Source organism: Giraffa tippelskirchi, chromosome 2 (assembly GCF_054371585.1).
Source record: "Giraffa tippelskirchi isolate mGirTip1 chromosome 2, T2T-mGirTip1v1.2.pri, whole genome shotgun sequence".
NCBI lineage: Eukaryota > Metazoa > Chordata > Mammalia > Artiodactyla > Giraffidae > Giraffa > Giraffa tippelskirchi.
The window spans coordinates 64,505,848-64,525,368 of NC_137276.1; the positions used below are offsets into that span (position 1 = coordinate 64,505,848).

General features: G+C 54.2%; 1 protein-coding gene and 1 long non-coding RNA gene across 4 annotated transcripts in view; one reads left to right on the forward strand and one right to left on the reverse strand.

Annotated features, from left to right (window-relative positions):
• LOC145536875 (uncharacterized) overlaps positions 1–2,062 on the reverse strand; it is a 6,419-nt gene extending 4,357 nt beyond the window's left edge. Inside the window, exon 1 of the long non-coding RNA XR_014076068.1 lies at positions 2,008–2,062. This is a non-coding gene — a long non-coding RNA (uncharacterized LOC145536875). The remainder of the gene's footprint in view (positions 1–2,007) is intronic.
• Positions 1–19,164, forward strand: part of SPOCK2 (SPARC (osteonectin), cwcv and kazal like domains proteoglycan 2) — a 25,239-nt gene extending 6,075 nt beyond the window's left edge. Inside the window, exons 2-11 of one of the 3 annotated variants that reach the window (XM_081566779.1) lie at positions 7,177–7,185; positions 7,548–7,593; positions 7,853–7,967; positions 9,048–9,162; positions 10,784–10,898; positions 11,324–11,443; positions 11,949–12,167; positions 13,589–13,651; positions 15,144–15,281; positions 15,379–19,164. In XM_081566779.1, the coding sequence (XP_081422905.1) occupies positions 7,177–7,185; positions 7,548–7,593; positions 7,853–7,967; positions 9,048–9,162; positions 10,784–10,898; positions 11,324–11,443; positions 11,949–12,167; positions 13,589–13,651; positions 15,144–15,281; positions 15,379–15,524 (1,086 nt within the window). In that variant the 3' untranslated portion in view covers positions 15,525–19,164. The remainder of the gene's footprint in view (positions 1–7,176; positions 7,186–7,547; positions 7,594–7,852; positions 7,968–9,047; positions 9,163–10,783; positions 10,899–11,323; positions 11,444–11,948; positions 12,168–13,588; positions 13,652–15,143; positions 15,282–15,378) is intronic. The other 2 variants (XM_081566762.1, XM_081566768.1) reach the window with 2 other exon arrangements.
• Positions 19,165–19,521: the final 357 nt, after the last annotated feature.

The following is a 19,521-nucleotide window of genomic DNA, read 5'->3' on the forward strand; positions in this document are numbered from 1 at the left end:
TTTCTCCTCGGTGAGGAGGTGCATAGGGGACTCAGAATTTCCCCCCACCTCAGTGGGCCCAGAGAGCAGATCACCCACCATCAGACCTGTGTGTGGATAAGCACAGGGCTACCTTAGATGGAGACCAGGTTCCCTGAGACAGGGCATCCTGCCCCTCACCCAGGGGCATCCCTGACATCTGAGAACAGGTCAAAGCTGCACACAGCAGGAAGGACAAGCCAGGCCCAGCCGGTGTCTTACCCCTGCTTGGATGCAAGCTGCTGGCTCCTTCCCTGATCCCTGGCTCCTTTGCACAGGTTAGAGGACATGGAAAAGTCTAGACTTGTTCAGGCTCCTTTTCCACTCTTCCCAAAGTTCTCAATTTAGGAGAGTGGGGAAGCAGAACCATGGAGCCTTGGCAGCATTAAGCACTGAGCACTTGCAGGTAAAGAAAAGGACCAGACACAAGGCCACGTGCTCTTTCATGACCTCATGCCTGTGCTTTCTCAGCTCTAGTGTCTGGGCCTCCTCAGAGAATCTTGGATTACAATCCTGCCCCCCATTCATGTTCTAGAAAGGAAACAGAGGTCCTGAGGCAGCTCAGAACAGAACTCCAGGCCTGCTCTCCCCTGTCTTTCTCTCCTGTTCTCTGTCTTCTGTGGACCCCTGGGACCACTGCCTGAACTGGAAACCGAAGGACTGGGGTCTGAGATGCCCCTGGAGCAGTGGAGAGCTCAGGCCCCATGGAGTCTGGGGGTAGGGTGGGGGCTGGTGCAGGCATACCTGAGGCCAGGTAGAGATCCTGGCATGCAGGAAGCGATAAGCACATTTTTGTCCTCCAAGGAAATTCCTCCGAGGGGAGAGGGGGGAGGCAGGGAGCCTGCCAGATGCCTGTCTCCGTCTGTTTGTCCAGGCCTCACACAGCCTCCACTGCTCCCTCTGAGAGAGGGGCAAATATTTAATGACTGCCCCTGCCTTCCCAGTCTCCTCCGTGCGGAGGGCGCTGCCTCCTCAACATGCCTTCTGCCTGGGCATGTGATGGGGGTGTCAGCCTCAGCTGAGAAGGAGCCAGGCAGCCCCCACTTCACCCCTGCTCATTCCTTTCTGGGCCCCTCCCTCTGTGCTTCCCAGTGGTTTGCAGGGAGGCACAGCAGGAGCCCCCAGCCACAAGTTCCCCACTCCTGGGCCTTCTCCGGGGGCTGGGTTCCATCAGAGGTTCTCTCACTTGAGGAATGAGGCAGAAATAATGCCAGCTACAAGGTTTTTCAGAGGTTGAGAGAGGCCTGGCCCACTTCCATTTTTAGAGGTTCTTAATCTATTAAAAAATGAAGAAATGCCATAATAGAGTTACAGAAGTTGTGGTTTCTTTAAAGTCTCATGATGTACCTCTTTTCGTCCTGTCAGCGCATCTTAGAGCTTCAGCTAGAGACAATGTCAGAAGTCTGTATTTGAGGCTCCTTGTGACTATGAGATCGGGAAGTGTCTCTCATCCACCTTGTCCCCCATACTCCCCGTATGTGCCGAAGAACCCAGCTTAAGTGCTCCTGTTTTGTGGGTTTTAAAAGTGTAGGGCTTTGCAGTTTGCAAAGTGCTCTCACAGCCACACTGGGTCCCTCCGCAGCTCAGGGAAGAAGGCGAGAGAGTCGTCCTCACTTTGTAGATCAAAGGGTCTCCAGCAAGGCTCTCCAGCCCACATCTTGTTGGCAGTCAGAGGCCAGGCCAAGTGGGTACCCAGATTCCATGCCAGGGTGGGGGGTGGGGGGTGTCGGTCTCCCCATCACACTGTACTGCAAAGAGGCAGGTGGAGATTTGCCCAGGTGGTTTTTGGCCCTGGGGCGCTGCTCTTCTGCTTGATTCACTGCCGCATCTCATCCTCCCCACCAGATGGAGAGGTTGGGAGAGATTGGGTTAATTCAAGCTGTGAAGTGAGCGGGTGATTCGGGTGCTAATTAAAATGACAGGAAGTAAACAGCGCTTGGAAACACCCAGCATGTGCCCCCCTAAGCCCAGCTAGGCCTGCGCACTCACCACTGTTTCTCCCCCAGCTTGGCACAGTGGGCCGCGTCTCCATGGCAACCGGGCTGAGCTGCCGAGATCAAAGCAGGAGATGGGTTAGCTCCAAACCAGCCCAACCAGGGGTGTGTGAAGGGGTTCTGGAAAATGCCTGAAGAAGGGGGGCCCCCAGGTGTCTTCCTCCACCACTCTCAATCCCTCCATTCTGCTACAACACTCCCAGCCTAGGGGTTGGAACAGAACTGGTGTGGAGGGAGAAGTCACTCGTGGGCCGGGGTTAGGCCTCCTGGGTTCGGTTCTGAGACTTTTTTTTCCTAACATTTAAGGAACAATGAGAGTCCTGATTAGGAGTGCAGAGTCTGGAATCCCAGTTCTCGGAGTTCCAATACTTTTCTGCTGTGCTATTTGATGTGTGATCCTGCATAAGTCACTTAACCTCTCCAAGCCTCAATTTTACCACCTGAGAAATAGGATAATAATAGTAATTTTCTCTTAATTTTTTATGAAGAGTAAAATGAGCCAGTGAGTGTAAAATGTTTAGCACAATGCCTCCCACATGGTAATTTGTGAAAAACTATTAGCTATTCTTAGGGTATTTTTATTATTTGTTAGGTACTGGGCATAGAAAGGTGAACTTCATATGGTCTCTGCCCTCAAGAAACTGGCCATCTAAAGAGGTCAGAAGCTATGGCATTGCTTCATGTAGCCAGAGTAATAATAAACTTCTACTAGGTACAGTCGGGCCTGAAGGAAAGCTAGATATGGGACAAGGTTAGGGAAGATAAAGTTTGAAAGCTGAGTTTTGAAATAAGAATTGAAGTTCTGGGGGCTGGATGCAAACACATTCCAGAGTGGGAAGAAGGCTCTCCTGAGGGCTGGCCAGACTAAAACATCTGTTGGAAGGACATGGGGACAGGAATAGACTGAGAGAAGATGGACTTTCTTCTGTTGGTGCCTGGGAACCTATGAGGGTCTTTAAATGTGATATTTATTGTGGGTTTTTTTTTTTTCACCTTCATTACAAAACTAATACATGTTCATTGTAGAAATTTTGGAAACTTATGAAAAGGCAGAAAGATGCCCAAATTCTCTATTCCTCTCCCCAGAGGAAGTCACTGTTAATATTTTGATTTTAATCCCTTTCAACCTAATCACCTTTAAACAGTTTTTTTCAAAATGAGAGAAAGTTGCATATTCAGTGAAGGGTTTTAAGATAGGAGAAATATGATCAGAATTATGTTCCAGAAAGATCCCTGTGCCTGCAGGGGTGTGGGAGTTGGGTGGGGCCAAGGAGAGCCCAGAGGAGACCCTGCAGTAATTGAAGCCAGGGTTGCTAGGGTGAGACCAGTGTGCGTGGGGAGGGGAGGGCAGGCTGGAGAGAGAGCAGCGGGTGGAGTGGGCTTGGTGTCATGAGATTTGAGAGAATAAATTAATGTGCACTTCAGCCACAGCATCCCCTTTGGGCTTCCCTGGTTGCTCAGACAGTAAAGAGTCTGCCTGCGATGCGGGAGACCCAGGTTCAATCCCTGGGTCAGGAAGGTCCCCTGGAGAAGGAAATGGCAACTCACTCCAGTATTCTTACCTGGAAAATCCCATGGACAGAAAATCCCATGGACAGGCTACAGTTCATGGGGTTGCAAAGAGTCAGACAAGACTGAGCAACTAACACTTTCTTCACTTTCCAAAGGAAAAGGATTCAAGCTGGAGGTCAGGAGACCTGGCGTTAGTGAGTTGGCCTGAGCATCTGCTTTGTGTGAGGTGTCCTCAAAAGGAAGTGAACGACTGCTCTTTTTCCTCCCTGAGGGCCCCTGTGAGAGCAAAGGAGAGCATTAGACACAAGAGGCAGAGCTGGAAGGATCTGACACCTGAGGGCTGTTGCCATGGGCTCACTCAGCTGCCTGCTGGGGAGCCCAGGGCTGCCTGCCCTGTGGGCTTGGGTGGCGCTAGCAATGGAGGGCTGAAAAAGTTCCTCAGGTGGTTCTGATGTTCAGCTGTTGCTGAGAGACACCCCAAGAGGGCAAGTGACTTGCCGAGGATGCACAGCGAACCAAGTTTAGAGCAAACCCAGGGTCCAAAGTCCTTGCCACCCATTCCCCTTGTCCCCCTAAGAGCAAAGCTTTCCTGTATAGGGTTAGGGTCATAGGATCGGGCCCAGAAGGGAAGTCCTGGCCCAGCTCTTCATCTGTCTTAGGACCCTTGGCCTGTTGCCCTACCTCTCTGAGCCTCCATTTTCTCATTTTTTTGTGGAGCTGATACTATCCATCCTGCCCTATTCACAGGAATCTGAGACTAAAAGGAAGACAGACATAAAAATACATAGAGAGGACTTAATTTAAAAACACCATGACATATAACCTGCTTATATATCCCAACCTTTCCCCATGTGCCTGCCCTGTGCTGAGCACCACTGGGTGCAGGGGTGGTCATGGCTGGTTCTACTACCAGATGAAATAGATGGGCTTTCCCTTTGCCTAGAGCTTTGGGTCTCAGCCTATGACCCATCTGCCCTCCAGCCTGGCCCTGGTCCCAGAGTACTGGAGATGGGCGCTTCCAAATCCCCATTTCTCAGGAGAGGACAGGGTTGGTTGGCAGCAGAGCCGGCATGAAAACAGGCCTGTTTCCTGAGAAGTCTCCGGTGCCCTTATCAGACCATTTCTCATAATTGCTAGTGAGCCCACTTGGGTGCCATAAATAGACACCCACTGCTTTGAAAGGCATTATTCACACTTGCCAACAGATGCCTCCTTTGTACCTTATAGATGGACAGCTGACCTTAGGAGCTCCTAAGTGTGCCCCTGGTCTCTGCCTCCAGAGCAGCCATTCTCATGTCACCCACTGGACTTCCTCATCGCCCCTCTCACTGAGGCCCCTTGGGGGTGACCCTGCTCACACCCCTGTGGTCTCTGCTCTCCCAGTGGTGGCCACTCTCTTCCCCATTTGCAGGGGCCCCTCGTGTAGCTTCTCCCTGCTCATTTCCTGCCCCTCCACCATTTTTTCCATCTGAATTCTCTGGTCTCTTCTGTTATAACAGCTTTTATTTGTTGAGTATTCTGTGAACACCAGGCACTTTTCAGACCCTATCTCCTTTTATCTCTGAGTGGTCCCAGGAGATAGATGCTAAGCTCCAACAGGCCAAGTTGCTTGCCCAGGGTATGCTGGTGGGGAAACATGGGCTTCTGTGTGACTCCAAGGCCCTCTCCTCATCACTCTTTCTGGCTAGCTGCTCCCATTTTCCTGGGATTAAGGGCTCTGGGATCCAGAACCACTTAGGCCTCCCCTTCCCTCATCCACAGCAGTGGAGACAAGGAGCTCAGCTAGAACCCAGGACAACACTTGTTTACAAAAGGGGCTCAAACCTTGTATCCTGAATGAGAGGAAGGAGTCCTACCTTTGATCATGTTGGGGTGGGTGGGGATGGCTCCCCACCAGGGCTCTCACACAGCAACTGGACAGGGAAAGTCCCTTGCTTAGAGTTCTGTCTTCCACCAGCCCACTTCCCCCTGGATTTCTAATGAGAAATTCTTGGTATTGACCTTTGAGAACCTACTTGGTTCTGAGTCCCAAAGGCTTCTGCTCACAGCCTGGCTAGAGGTTAAAGCAGCAGAGTAGGGCCAGAGTGAGGGAGGAGTGGGCAGGCATCCAGGCCCTCAAGTGACACCCCTCCCTGGTCCAGTTCAGGTGTGGGTGGGTTCTGTGGCACACAGACCTCGTTGGTTGAGAGCAGGTGACTCACACCAGCTACTTCCCCTGTCCTCTTCATAACCTCATGCCCACTCCCCTCCCAAAGAATGCCGGGTCGATGAGAAGACCTCAGTTCAGTGGAGGCCAGTCTCTACTTTTGCCCCAACTTATAACTCTAGCCTCGACCACGTGGCCACGCTCAACCTCATTTCCCATTTATGGTGGAGTAGACACCGGGGGAGGGACCCCTCACCCTGATGAGTTCCTGGAGAAGAAGGGCTGGGTCTGGGCTGGCTTCCTTTGGTCCTGGCAAACAGGGAATTATGCTGTAGTTCCCTAATGGCTGCCCTGCAGTCTCCTTAGAAGCTTGCCTAGGGGCGGGGCACAAGAGGACTCCAGCTGCCCTGTGGAATCAGGTGGCTGCCTGAACCAGGAGCCTGGGCTGGCCTGTCCAGTGCCCGGGGAGCTGCCCAGGCCAGGTTCCCTGGAAGCCCCTCCTGTGGCCTTCCTCATGCTGCTCCTGGGTCCAAGGGCTGGGGACACTTGACTGCTTGGACACATAATGTGGGTTATTACTTCATTTTCAGATAAAAGATTTCTAGCATTGGGTGAACTTTATTGAAGCATCCTTTTTACCTATGAACACCCAGCACACAGTTGCCTTGGGTCCTTAATGGTGTGTTGTATCCAGCAGAGAGTTGTATGCTGGGCACTGGGAGACCTGGGCTTTGAGATGGTGGGACCTGGATCAGGTCCTCTCTTGTCTCTGGGCTTCCTGGCTTCTCCTGCCCACAGCAGGGGCTGGGATGGATGACCTTAGAGGGGCTTTTCAGGATTTTCTGAGTCAGGATTTGCAGCTGGATAGTGGAACTGAGAAAGCCATCAGGAGGGGACGCGACCCCCCTTTCTCTCAGTGCACCATTTGAGTTTCTGCAGGAAAGTTCGACGTTGACTGAAAAACAGTCCCCAGGCAGCCCAGAGGAGAGGCCCTTTCCGCCTCACTTGCATGGTGGGCAGGTGTTAGTTGAGGTGACTGCCCAGGAAAGGACCCTGGCAGAAGGAGAGAAGGTGTTTCTGAAACAGCCAGGGCAGAGGCATGAGAATCCCTTCCCAGGTAGTACAGGCCCCTCAGACATCCATCCTGGTGGTAGGGCCAGGGCTGGGCCTTTGGGACCATCTTCAGGGCCTGGAGTGGAAGGATGGGACCTCGTTCTCAAAGCCCTGAGCCTCACCTCTACTGCTCTAAGGCCAGCCCTGAGTGTGCCCAGGCCTTAAGCTCTCTATTGTAAAGACATAGGAATACCATCCTCCAATTGGAGGTCATAGAGATCAGAGGACCATAGCAGTCAAAGACCGTTGCCCAGCATCCACAGTCACGTGATGAAGGCCTGGGGAGCCCTGAGACCTCGTGGTCTGAGGATAGGCCGCACACTAAAATCACCGTCTCTCCCTCCCTCCTCCTGCTCCATTTCCCGTGGCCTGCTGCTGCTGCCCGATCCCCAGGAGGTGGAGGTGAGTTCTGCCTGGGGCCCCCCTGCATATGTATCTGTAGCTCTAACCCCCCTGTTCTCCCTTGTACCCTCACCCAAATTTCTCCTTCCCTACAGCAGTCAGTGTGGGATGGGGGGTCGGAAATAAGGAACTTAGGGGTAAGAAGGGATTCTGGACATGGGTTTAGGGGGTAAAGGTCTGGGGGAGGCAGCTGGCAGGGCCTGGGTAGACAGGGTCACCTGGGAAGCCACCAGGATGGTTTCAGTTGGCATGGGGAAACAGTGGCCAGGGCCCTTGCTCTGTTGGCCCTGGAGTTGAACTTTGGCTCTAAGATGTAAATCTTAGCCCTTTCCTTCCCCCTCATCCACTCTGTCCTTCCCTAGGATGACTACATCAAGAGCTGGGAGGACAATCAGCAAGGAGATGAAGGTAACATGCCCTTCTTGTGGGGGAAGGTGACTGATACCCATGAGGACTTGTGACCGGAGGGCAAGTCCTGATTGTGGCCTTGGAGGCTCCTTGGGGAGCCAGGCCCAGATCGAGATGAGATTTCCAAGTTGAGCAGCTGTGATTATCAAGGGCTACTAGAGAGGGGGGGCTTCCCAGGTCAGAAGTGGGGCTGTGGGCTCCTGGGCTCTCTGACACTGAATCCCAGATGACCTGTGTCCTAACTCTATGTCCCCTGCAGCCCTGGATACCACCAAGGACCCCTGCCAGAAGGTGAAGTGCAGCCGTCATAAAGTGTGCATCGCCCAGGGCTATCAGCGGGCCATGTGCATCAGCCGCAAGAAGCTGGAGCATAGGTGAGGGCCTTGGGGAGGTGGAAGGCCTGGAGGGGGTTTGCTTAAAGAGCAAGGGCTTAACTGATTCTCTCCTAGGTAACAATTATCTTTTGTTGCAGATCAAACTACCCCAAAGCTTAGTGGCTTGAAGGGACAAATGTGTGTTACCGCACACAGTTTCTGAGGGTCAGGAGCGAGACGTGGTTCTCCTGGGTGGTTCTGGCTCAGGGACTGTCAGGAGGTTCCAGTCAAGATGTGCGCTGAGGCTCCCTCATCTGAAGGGTGGACTCAGGCTGGAGGATCCACTTCCAAGCTCACTCACTTGGCTGTTGGTCCTAGTCAAGTGAGCCTCACAGAGGAGGGAAGGAGTGAGGACCATTTGAGGCTTTAGCTCTAGTCCAAGGACAAGACCCTGCCTGACTTTAAGACCCTTGGAGAAGGTCTCATTTCCCTCCCCTTTCTCCTTAATCATATAACCAGAGACCAGGGACTTGGAGTTGCAATCTTAGATGCCTTTAGGGGCCTGGCAGGTAATGTAAATGCATGAAGAGAGAGCTTGCATTGGTGATGGACCAGTCTGGTAGGCCCAGGCCTTATGGAAATGAGGGACCAGGACTTCCATATCTTCCATTTTACCTAGGCCAGAAATCCAGGATTTTTTATGTGACCTCTTCCATTTTGCAAATGTTGGGAAATAACCCAATTGAAAACAAAAACCCTTGGTGGTGCAATAAAATTTGGGTCTACAGACCACAAGTGGCCCTTGGGCCATCAGTTTGCAACCTCTGATTTGGCCTGACCCCTTATGCAAGTACAACTCCCATTTACATCTTACAGTTGAACCTGGAGTTGAACCTGAGGGCCCTGCTGGAAAGGGGAAGCTGGGAGTGTCTATACTCTGCCTTACTGGTTCAACTTTTATGAGCAAGAGGAGGGTCTGGGGGTGATGGGAGGGAGGGCAGGGGCAGGGAGGCAGCTCTAAATGCTGTAGATCACCAACAGCAGCTTCTTGTTGGAACCAGTCTCCTGAACCCCCCTTCCCCTGTCTGTCTCTCATTTTTGCTTCCATTCCTGTACCCTCCTGTCCCACTCCTCCTGTAGGATCAAGCAGCCTGCCGTGAAACTCCATGGAAACAAAGACACCATTTGTAAGCCCTGTCACATGGCCCACCTTGCCTCTGTCTGCGGCTCTGATGGCCACACTTACAGCTCAGTGGTGAGGAGCCGTGGTCCCAGGTGGGGTGGAGGTAGGGTGCACTTGGGGCCAGAGGGAGCAGAGAGAACAACTCAGCCTGGCCTTCTGTGTGGCTCCCAGTAATGATGTGGGGCCAGGTGCGCTTGTCAGCACATCAGTGTAGCCAGCCACAGTACCGGCACCAAGCCCAAGAGCCTGAGACAGATCCTGCGCCTGACCTTGCACAGGTGCTGTTGAGGGATGGGGCCTGGAGGAGGCCGGTAACTGCAAGTCAGAGTAGGTGAGGGAAGGGCTTCATGAAAACATGGAGGGCAACGGAAGAAAGGAATTCTGTCATCCAGGTGTTGGGGCTTGACATCTTTCCATGGTTGGGTATCCACATGGACAGATAGTTCGCCAGCAAGCACCAGGCATTCTGGGACAAGAGGAAGTAATCCTTCATGAGATGACAGTGTGGGAGAGAGCAGTGGTTGGGGGAATGAAGGCCAACTTTGTAGGATTTTTGTGAGGGTTAAATGAGACAATATTTATGAAAGCATAACGTTTTAAGTACCATAGAAATGCAGGTGCTAATTGTGAATGCTTCTACTAGCAGTGAGGACTCATTTGGTGTTTGGAGGGCATAGACTGTTAGCTAGAGTTGGGTTCTAGGCTTAGGAACCCATTTGGGGTGGGAGGCACATTTAAGAGTCATCTGCTGTGGGTGATGATTGAAGTTGGGGAGGGGGTGAGGTCACCAGGGAGAAGAAGAAGGAGAGAGAGAATAAGCCAGAGGGCAGAAGCTGCCTGGAGGAGGCAGAGGGTTACAGAGGAGGCAGGCGGAGCCAGTGGGGGTGGGGAGAAGAGTCACACCACCTGAGGGCAAAGCGAGGTGTGGGCAGGAGGCTGTGGTGTGAGGGTCCCTGCTCTGCCCAGGGCAGGAGGTGGAGGTCAGTGGGAGGTTTGGATTCCAGCTCAGCCCTGTGGCCTTGGCTGAGTCACTGGGCCTCGCTTAGTGTCCGTGTTCTCTGCTCACCACAAGAAACATGATTTCTCCCTCGTGGAGCTGAGGGGGGCCAGGTGAGATCATGTTACAAGATGCTACCAGGACCTGATTTTCATGGTCATCCCATGGGGAGAAACCAGACATGACCAGAGAAAAATGCTTTAAAAGCCAGGAATGGATGAACCTCTCGGAAGCTCTAAAGGCCAGGGAATTAGCAGATGTTCAGTAGGTAGTAGCTGTTTGTTATAAGAGAGCTCATGGAGGTGACTGTGGGAAGGCCGTGAGGGAGGGGCCCATAGCTGGTTACCCAGGGGCCAAGGGACTGTGGGGAGGGGGGAGGAGAGGCCAAGAGGGCAAGGAGGGGTGGGCGCATGAGAGTGAGGGCATGCGGGTATCCTGGGAAGGACATATGTGCAGAGAGGGCAGGCTGGTGCAGAGCGGGGATCCCAGGAGCATTTCATTTCCCGCTTTCCTGGGCCTGCTTCCTCTGACCAGTGTGCACCCATGGCCTGCAGAGGGAGTGGGAGGGCCTTTCTGGGCTATTCGTGGGTCTGTCCCTCCCATCTCCAAGGGGGAAGGTAAATGTGTCTGCCATGGTAGGCTGGAGGGTGCCCCCAGCAGTGCCCCCATCACCCAGGCCACTTTCTTGTCCTGTAGTGTAAGCTGGAGCAGCAGGCGTGCCTGAGCAGCAAGCAGCTGACGGTGAGATGTGAGGGCCCCTGCCCCTGCCCCACAGAGCAGGCTGCCACCTCAACCTCCGACAGCAAACCAGGTAACAAGTGCTGGGCCACGGCTTGAGGTGAGGGGCGGCTCACTGCCAGGGACCCTGGGGTCCTCCTTTAGGGCTCTGGGAGGGCAAGGGAGATTTGCAACAGGAAGGAAGAAGTAGCCAAAACCAGGAACAGGCCTGAGGGACCTGTGGAGCTAGAGGATCTGGTTTTCATGGAGCAGGAGGGCTTGGCCCTCCTGCTCACAGGGAGCCTGCGCTGTGTGCTTTTGGTCCTAGGGAGTGAGGGGGAGGGGAAGATGGGCGAGAGGGAGAGAGCGCCTCTGATTTCTAGCTCTCCTTCCCTCTGGCTCTCCTAACCACTGCCCGGCCTCCAGGCCTGTAGGGCACCACCCCCCAGCCAAGACCATGCTTGCTGCTTCACCCCACCTTCACTCTCTACCCGTTTCTCCCTGTTCTGCCAACTACAGAGACCTGCACCGGTCAGGACCTGGCTGACTTGGGGGATCGGCTGCGGGACTGGTTCCAGCTCCTTCATGAGAACTCCAAGCAGAACGGCTCAGCCAGCAGCGGAGCCAGCCCCGCCAGTGGTATGGGAGCTGCTTGCTGTGCCAGGGAGGAGGGCGGGAAGATGGGGAGACGGGTGTGCACTGGGGCCACCTGGCTGCACTGGGGAGCACCCACATTTTGCCCCCCTCCTGCCAGACACTGAGCCCCTAAAAGAGCCTAAACTTCAGAACAAGGGGAGGTAGGCTTTGACTGGACTGGAGGGATTTGAGTTAGCTAACAGGAAGAACTTCCTAAAATGGGTGGAAAGAAACTAAACCCTGAAATGAGCAGCTGAGGGAAGGTAAGGAGTTACTTTCTCTGAAGGACTTTCTAAACAGGATTTTGACAGGTTTGGGTGGTCCTGTAAAGAGGCAGAGGGGTGGCCCTTCAGCCGTTCTTGAGTTTCTCACTCCCATGGCCGGATTGATTCCAAGCTGTCCTGACCTTGAACAGGGGGCTGGGGCTGACAGAGAGTTGGAGGCATGGATAGACAGATGGATGGAGTGACTTACCTCGAGCAGGTCTGAACTGTGGCCTTCTCCCCAGGACTGGACAAGAGCCTGGGGGCCAGCTGCAAGGACTCGATTGGATGGATGTTCTCCAAGCTGGACACCAGTGCCGACCTCTTCCTGGACCAGACAGAGCTGGCTGCCATCAACCTGGACAAGTACGAAGTCTGCATCCGCCCCTTCTTCAACTCCTGCGACACCTACAAGGACGGCCGGGTTTCCACCGCCGAGTGGTGCTTCTGCTTCTGGAGGGAGAGTGAGTGGGGCCCCCTCCCCAGGCCCCCTGCCTGCCACGCGGGCTCTGCCCCTCACTCCAGGCTCTCTCTGGGAGTCAGGGAGGCTCCTTCTTGGCCACCTCCCACCGCCCAGAACCTTGCCAGCTCCCCAGCTTCCTGCACTCTTTAACACCTCATCTCTTGGAGCCCAGGGAAACCAGCACGTGGACCCCCTTCCTCAGCAGGCCCCGGGTGGATCTTATGGGTCCTGAAGCTTAGGCACTTTCGGAGGCCTACTTTGAGGAAGAGTATTAAAAGCGACAAATGTAAAATTTCTAGGGCCCCTCAGAGGGCTTGGAAGAGGCTAAGGGGTCCTGAAGCTGAAGCTTCGCTGGCTTCTCAGTGATTCCACTTTTGAACCCATCTCACAGTATATGCCCCAAATATGGGTATGCATGTGATCATTAGCCTTAGAGATGTGGTGTCATTTGCCAGCTTTTTATATCCTGAACCTAAGTGGGACAATCACCTAGAGACCACCTAGGTGAAGTGGTAACCATCATTGATGGGGAAACTGAGGGGTCAGCTGACCAGCCAGAGGTGGGGCAGCCCCTGCTCTGCCCCTGGTATTTGGCCTGGTCCCCACTGTGGTTGTGTGGTGGGAGTATTACAGCATCTGTGGCCTGAGGCTGGGGCTTCTGCTAGGGCTCCACCGTTAGCTGGTTTGGGACCCTGGGCAAATGGGGAGATAACAATACCTCAGAGACTGTTGTGAAGATGAGGTGAGAAAATCTGGGTGTAAATCACAGATCCCCCTGCCAGTGTCTCGTGTTTTGATCAGTCTCACTGCCCCTAACTGTCCAACCTTCCACTCTCTCCTCATGGCTCCAGCAGCACTTATTACTTCCCAGGCCTTTGGAGCTCATGCTCTCTGTTCTGTACAGCAGCTTTCCAGCTGGGAGCTGATCTCATTTTACAGCCAGTCAGGCCTCATGCTGGGAAGGGCTAGGGGACTTCTTAAGGTCACAGACAAGTTAGATCTGGCTGCCAGTTATTTTCAGGCCTCCATTGAATGTTCCCTCCAGCCTTATGTTGCCCTGGAGGCCTCTCACATTGGGGAATCTGTGCATTCACCCCACCTCCTCTTCTGAATCCTGTTTACTTATCCCATGAGTCCCCAGTACCCTCAGGGAGCCCTGGGGAGCCTGAACCCATCCCACAGCCATGGAATAGACTCTCTCAACTGGAACCTGGGTGTTCTCACCTGGCAGAGCCCCTCTGTCATTTTAGAGGACCTTAGAGGGATCAGTGCATCCCACAGTAGGCAGCGCTGTGTCAGAGCCCAGGTATTTTCATCTTGCAGAGCCTCCTGCCTGGTTTCTAAGCCTTGGGTAGGGGGGCTAAGTGAGTCCCGTCAGCACCACGGGATGGCTCCCATCAAAGGCTGCTTCTCTCCCCACAGAGCCTCCCTGCCTGGCAGAGCTGGAGCGCATCCAGATCCAGGAGGCTGCCAAGAAGAAGCCAGGTGAGGAGGCAGGTGCCTCAGGGTACCTCTGAGGCCCAGAGGCTCTAGCCTGTGGATGTCATGAAAGATGCTGAGTTCAGAAGAGGCCCTGGCTTAGGAAGACAGGAGAGGGAAATTCCCCTCCTGTTTATCCTCGTGGTGAGGCAAGGTCTCCCAACCAGCCCTTCAGTTGTTTTAAGCACTAATTTTGTGCCCATTCCTGCTAGGGCTGTAGGTAGAAATATGGAAAGTTCCTTGAACTCTCAATTCAGTTCAGTCAGTCAGTTCAGTTCAGTCGCTCAGTCGTGTCCAACTCTTTGCAACCCCATGGACTGCAGGGTGTGTGCAAAGCTTGAGGGAGGGACCCCGCACCCCCCCCCCCCCAGCAGATGCTCATGTTCTCAGCAAATACTTGAGTGCCAACTCTGGAGAGACAGCAGCGAACCCAGCACAGATCAGAACTGATGGGCAAGACAGACGTGGTCCCTGGACTCATAAAGCACACAGGCTACTTGGGGAAACACAACCCACAAATTGACACACCAGAAAGAGAGCCCAGTTGTGGCTCCTGTTCCTATGGTGCTGAGGGAGAGCACAGTGGACAGAAGTCAGCCAGGGGTCAGCAAAGGCCTCCCTGGGGTGCTGTTGTTCAAGAGGCGACCAGAGGGGATGAGAGGGAGCCAACCAGAAGCAAAGCTGAGGGCAGGGAAGCATTCTTGGGAAACAGAAAGCTCATGCTCTTGGCTGAGCACGGTGGTTGAGTGGATAAATGTCCAAGAGGCAGGTCCCATGGGGCCTCACAGCTCCTGAGTGCAGCTTGGCATTTAACTGAGCAGTGACACCAGAGTACATGAAACCACACACTAGAACCTCCCCACAAAGCCATACTGACTAAGAACCCAGTGGCCTTTGGGGGTGGGTGCTGGTGCCACTTCTGTCAGGAAGCCAGGCTCTGGCTCCTGGGAGCAGTCCTCTCTGGTCTGTGTTCCTGGAACTTGTGTACTGGGCACCTGTCCTTTTACGTATGTCACCCCCACAAAGTGGGCAGTCTATCTATCACTGGGGCCCCAGAGTGGGGAGGATCTCAGCAGTCCATTGAGTGAACTGAGGAGCAATCTGAAGGAAAGTGGGTGGCCCTGAGGGCAGGTCAGAATCAGAGGGCTGGGAGGAAAAGCTGGGCATTAGCAGGCCTAGGCACAGCCTAGGATCCAGGGCGTCCGGCACAATGAGGTCAGACTGGCCATCCTACAGGACTCGGGGGCCGTGGAGGCAGAGGGGACCCATGGCAGGGGCCGAGCAGGTGGCTTAGAAGGGGAGGTTTTTTTGTTTGTTTGTTTCTGGCCGATTGAACTAGAAGAAACGCTGGCGTCCAGCCCTGTATGTCTGATCTTGTTAAATGGTTGGTACCTGGTCTGGCTAGGCTCTGGTGGGGCCTGGGCGCCTGTGAGTCCGAGGTTCCGGAGCCCACACCCTGAGGCCCCTGCTCTGACCCTACGGGGCCTGCCCCACACAGGGATCTTCATCCCGAGTTGTGACGAGGATGGTTACTACCGGAAGATGCAGTGTGACCAGAGCAGCGGAGACTGCTGGTGTGTGGACCAGCTGGGCCTGGAGCTGACCGGCACCCGCATACACGGGAGCCCTGACTGCGGTAAGCCGGGGGACGGCAGCCGGGGGGCCCCACTTGTTGGGGTGGGCTTCCGTGCCAGCAGGGTCCTAACCTGCCCCTTGGCTGGTTCCCCTCACAGACGACATCGTGGGCTTCTCAGGGGACTTCGGGAGTGGTGTCGGCTGGGAGGACGAGGAAGAGAAGGAGACGGAGGAAGCAGGCGAGGAGACAGAGGAGGAGGAGGGCGAGGCGGGCGAGGCGGACGATGGAGGCTACATCTGGTAGATGGCCCGCGGGGAGCCGGGGCAGGCCAGGGTGCTGACGGCCAGGGAGACACGGCAGCAGAGACCTGGACAGAAGCAGGCAGATTACAAATGGATCCAGAAAATACAGTCTAAAGGACCGTGGCTCCAATGGGGAGGACCAGACGTGTGAGTGTGCATGGCACATGTGTCGGTGTACAGCCAGGATGTATGACTGCGTATGCAAGTGCGTGTGTGTGTGTGTGTGTGTGTGTGTGTGAGATGCACTGATAAATGTGTCCTTGGTCCACACTGCTACTGGCAGAGGGTCATCCGAAGGCCCCTAAGGCCTGTTGTAGTTGTTTTCTTCCATTCGTTAGTTTTGAAATACACACATTCACACATATACACACCCTGCAAGGTTAAAATTGACTCAAAATGGATTCTGTGCCCCCTTGCCAGCCCCCCAGCCCCATCCAGGCCGCCCTGTCACCCTGGGGTTCCTGGTCCTGGTTTTCTGTCCTTGCCTCAACCAGCCCAGCCTCCTCCTGCCGGTGCCCTTCCCCCCTCCCTTATGGAGTCAGGCCCTGGCCAGGTGGGATGAGTCCTCACTGCAGAGGGGAGGGAGGGCAGGGAGCTGTCTGCTGGCCAGTTTGGCTCTGACATTCCCCCTCCTCAGACTCAGATGAGGTGAGTTGGGCACCCACCTTAGGGAGCTCTTTCCCTCTGCTAGACTCTCCTCCTAACCCAGGCCAGTGTGAGTAGTGGTGGCTGAGAAGAAGCTGGGGGCAGAAGCTGGGAGGTAGGGGAGGAGAAGGCCTTGCCAGGCTGCTGGGATGGTGATGGGGGGCCTTGTGAGGGAGGGGAGGGGCCAGAGGGAGCTGCCTTTGCGGATCCAGGTAGAGCTCTTAGAAGTAGAGACGGGGTTGCCCTGAATGTCAGAACAGGTCGGACCCTTTCCTGCAGCTCTCAGGTGGGGGCCTGGTCTGTGCTGTTCTGCGGAGGCAGTGGGTGGTGGTTATGCAGCTGAGCTCCCCCTGTCCCTGTGGCGGGGGCGGGGGGGTGCGGGCACACCTTCCCCATCTCCCTGGTTGGGGTCCACTCCAGGAACCTGAAGATCAGAAAGCAGATAAAGAGCCTGGATCTTGCCTGACCCCTTAATAAATGCTCCCCTCCCATCCAGACCAACAAAAGGCATTGTCCCTGAGATCCTGTGACAGAGGCGACAGCTGCAGCCTTCTGCCCTCAGAGACCACGACATTTCCCCGTCTCTCCTCCTCCAAGAGAGGCACCTCTGGGCCATTTCCAGCCCCAGTCCTCTCAGCTCCTGGGCTTTTCCCTCCTCCCCTCTGAGGGATTCTAGGGCTGCTATAGTGGAGGGCCTCTCAAGCTCTGAGGTGTTTAGGGTTGTGAAAAGTCAGAGGGGATGGGTCTGGGGTGGCCAGAATCTGAGGCCCTGTCTCAGTGCTTTCCCAAACCTCTTTACCAGGTGGGAGCTGGGATGGATGAGCAGGTACCCCGTGGTTTGTTTTTTTTTTCCTACTCTGTCCAGTTCTTGCTGTTGAAGCAAATTTCCTAACACTTTGGTAAAGAATTTCTTTCCTGGGTTTGGGCCTCTGATGCCCTTTGGTGTATGGCAAGTGCTGTGTGTGTGTGAGTGAGTGTGTGAGTGAGTGTGTGTGTGAGTGTGTGTGTGAATGTGTGTGTGAGCCAAGGGACCATCCCTGGGGGCCTGGCATGCGAGGAGGAGCACCCTGTGTGCTGGGTGGTGGCAGGTGTGGGATCTACGTGGTGAGGTTCCCTGGGCAAGCCTCCCAGCCTGGCTCCCTGGCTTCTCTACTTCCACCCTGGGATTCACATCTTCCAGGTCCTCCCTTGAGGGGAAATAACGAAACTCCATTTAGCCCCGTGAACCGCTTCTCATTCTGCAGCACAGTTCTGGTCGTTAAGGTATCCCGCGCTGCCCCAGATCCCCCTCGCCCGTCTCCTGCTCTCCCCTTCCCGGCCTCCCAGCCCGCCCTCTGGTCCCCTGCTCGGTTCAGGGAAACACCGGTCCACGTCAGCCCTCTGCTCTCTGAGCGCAGCCCCTCTCAGAGCTACTTGAAACTTCGTGCTCTCACTAGGATTGGAGTCTGTTTCCTCCCTCTGCCCTGGCTCAGACTTCTGGAACCATCTCCTGGGCACAGCTGTTGAGGATGCTGGGGCGTTCTGGGGTGGGTGAGGGGCGCCCCTCTCCTCTCACAGTGGCCCTCCCCTTCTGGGGGCACGCGTTCTCTCCGTGTCTCTGGGTCTTCCGGCTGTGCACATTTTTATGACCTTGTAAATATGTTGTAGAAAGAAAGCAAAAGACGCTGAACTATACCCTGGTGGGACTCAGGGGTCCAGCCTTGCCCTGTCTGAAGCCCCTATGCTGCTTCACCCCACTTTCTGGGACCGAGGCCCCCCCCAAAGTTAGACCAAGCAGCTTGAGCCCCGTGGGCTGAAGGCCTTCAGATTACTTCCTGTCAGACAAGGTGCAGGTTCCCTTGTGAGCAAGGTTGCAGGGTTGTCCTTCCTCACTCCTTGGATGTGTGCCCGTGACCAAGCTGTCTGCCACCCGGCCTCTTCTGCGTCCCTCTTCTCTGTGTCCTCTCTCTGTCCTGTCCCCACTCCCCTGGCTTAGGCAGGCAGTGGAATTTGAGTTGTGTTGAAAAGAGCTGGACCAAATTTTCAAAGAAATTTCTGGCCTGGCTCTGGAGCCGCCCTTGGCCACCCCAGTCTCCTTACCCCTGGGTGCTGGGAGAGACAGTCACGTCTAAATAGGACAGGTTGGAGTCAGAACAAACAAATGTGCCTTGAGAGACCACTCAGAGAGGGTTCAGGGCGATGGGGAGGGAGGTGTGGGAGCTCAGGAAGGAGGAGGAGGGAAGCACAGCCGATGAGAGCGTGAGGGGGGCGTGATTGCCCCCCATTGTCCCCCTGGGGCTGTGACCACATGTGGCCAGTGGTCACACTTCCATCCTCATGCCACCCCACCTGGGAAGGCCACCCACTCACCTCTCATGAGTTCCATGTGCTTTCAGCTTCACCAGAGTGGGTGGGGGGTCCATGGGGATCAACCTGGGGACCCTCCATTTCACCAAAGCCTCACCCTCAGCCCTTGGGGAGAATGAATGGCTAATCCACTGACCCCTGGTGTTATCATGAGGCTGTGGACTGGCAAGGGTCAAAGGGAAGAGACATTGGGGGTGCAAAAGGAGACTCGAGACATCCAAGGAAGTCCCAAGCAGAGCAAATTGCTTTATAGCCTGAAGCCTACTTAAACTGTGTTATGTGCAATAACTGAGCTTAGAGTTAAGAATTGTGTTCAAGTGCTTGGATTTCCGTCTGTATATTTAAGTGCTGAAACTGTATCTCTCAGTAATTTTAGACGTCTTTTAAAAAAAAATCGAAAAACAAAGTGTTAGACCGTGTCTGTGCATTGATGGGCACTCAAGCGTCCCGTGGGTCACCCACCCTCTCCCTCTCTCCTGTGCCCCGCCTCCCTTTCACACCGCCCCCCACCTCTACTTGGGGACCCTGCCTCGTGTTGTCTTTATCTGCCTATTAACTCAGCCTAAGAAAGCAAGTACACTTCACACATACATAAAGGAAATCAAATGTTATTTTTAAGAAAACTGAAAATAAAAACTTTATAAACACCACCTACTGGCACTGCTCTGATTATTCTCTCCCTCGGTGTCATTTTTCACAAAACAAGTTCCCAGAGTTCAGGCTTGTGGTCAGCAGACTTCTCTTATTCAGTTTCATATGTTAGACCTCCATGAGGATGGGGCTGCAAGGAGGGGCCTGATCTACTGAGGGAGGACCAGAAGCAACTTAGAAACATTTTTGGTATTAGAAGTATATGTGCTATATGTATTTGTAGATAAGCCAATAAATATATCTATATCACAAAGCAGAGATCCAACCCTATACTCTGCTTTTTAAAATTCAGCCTATTATGAACCTTTTCCTATGTCATTAAAATTATTTGAAGACATGCCTTTTTAAAGAAATTT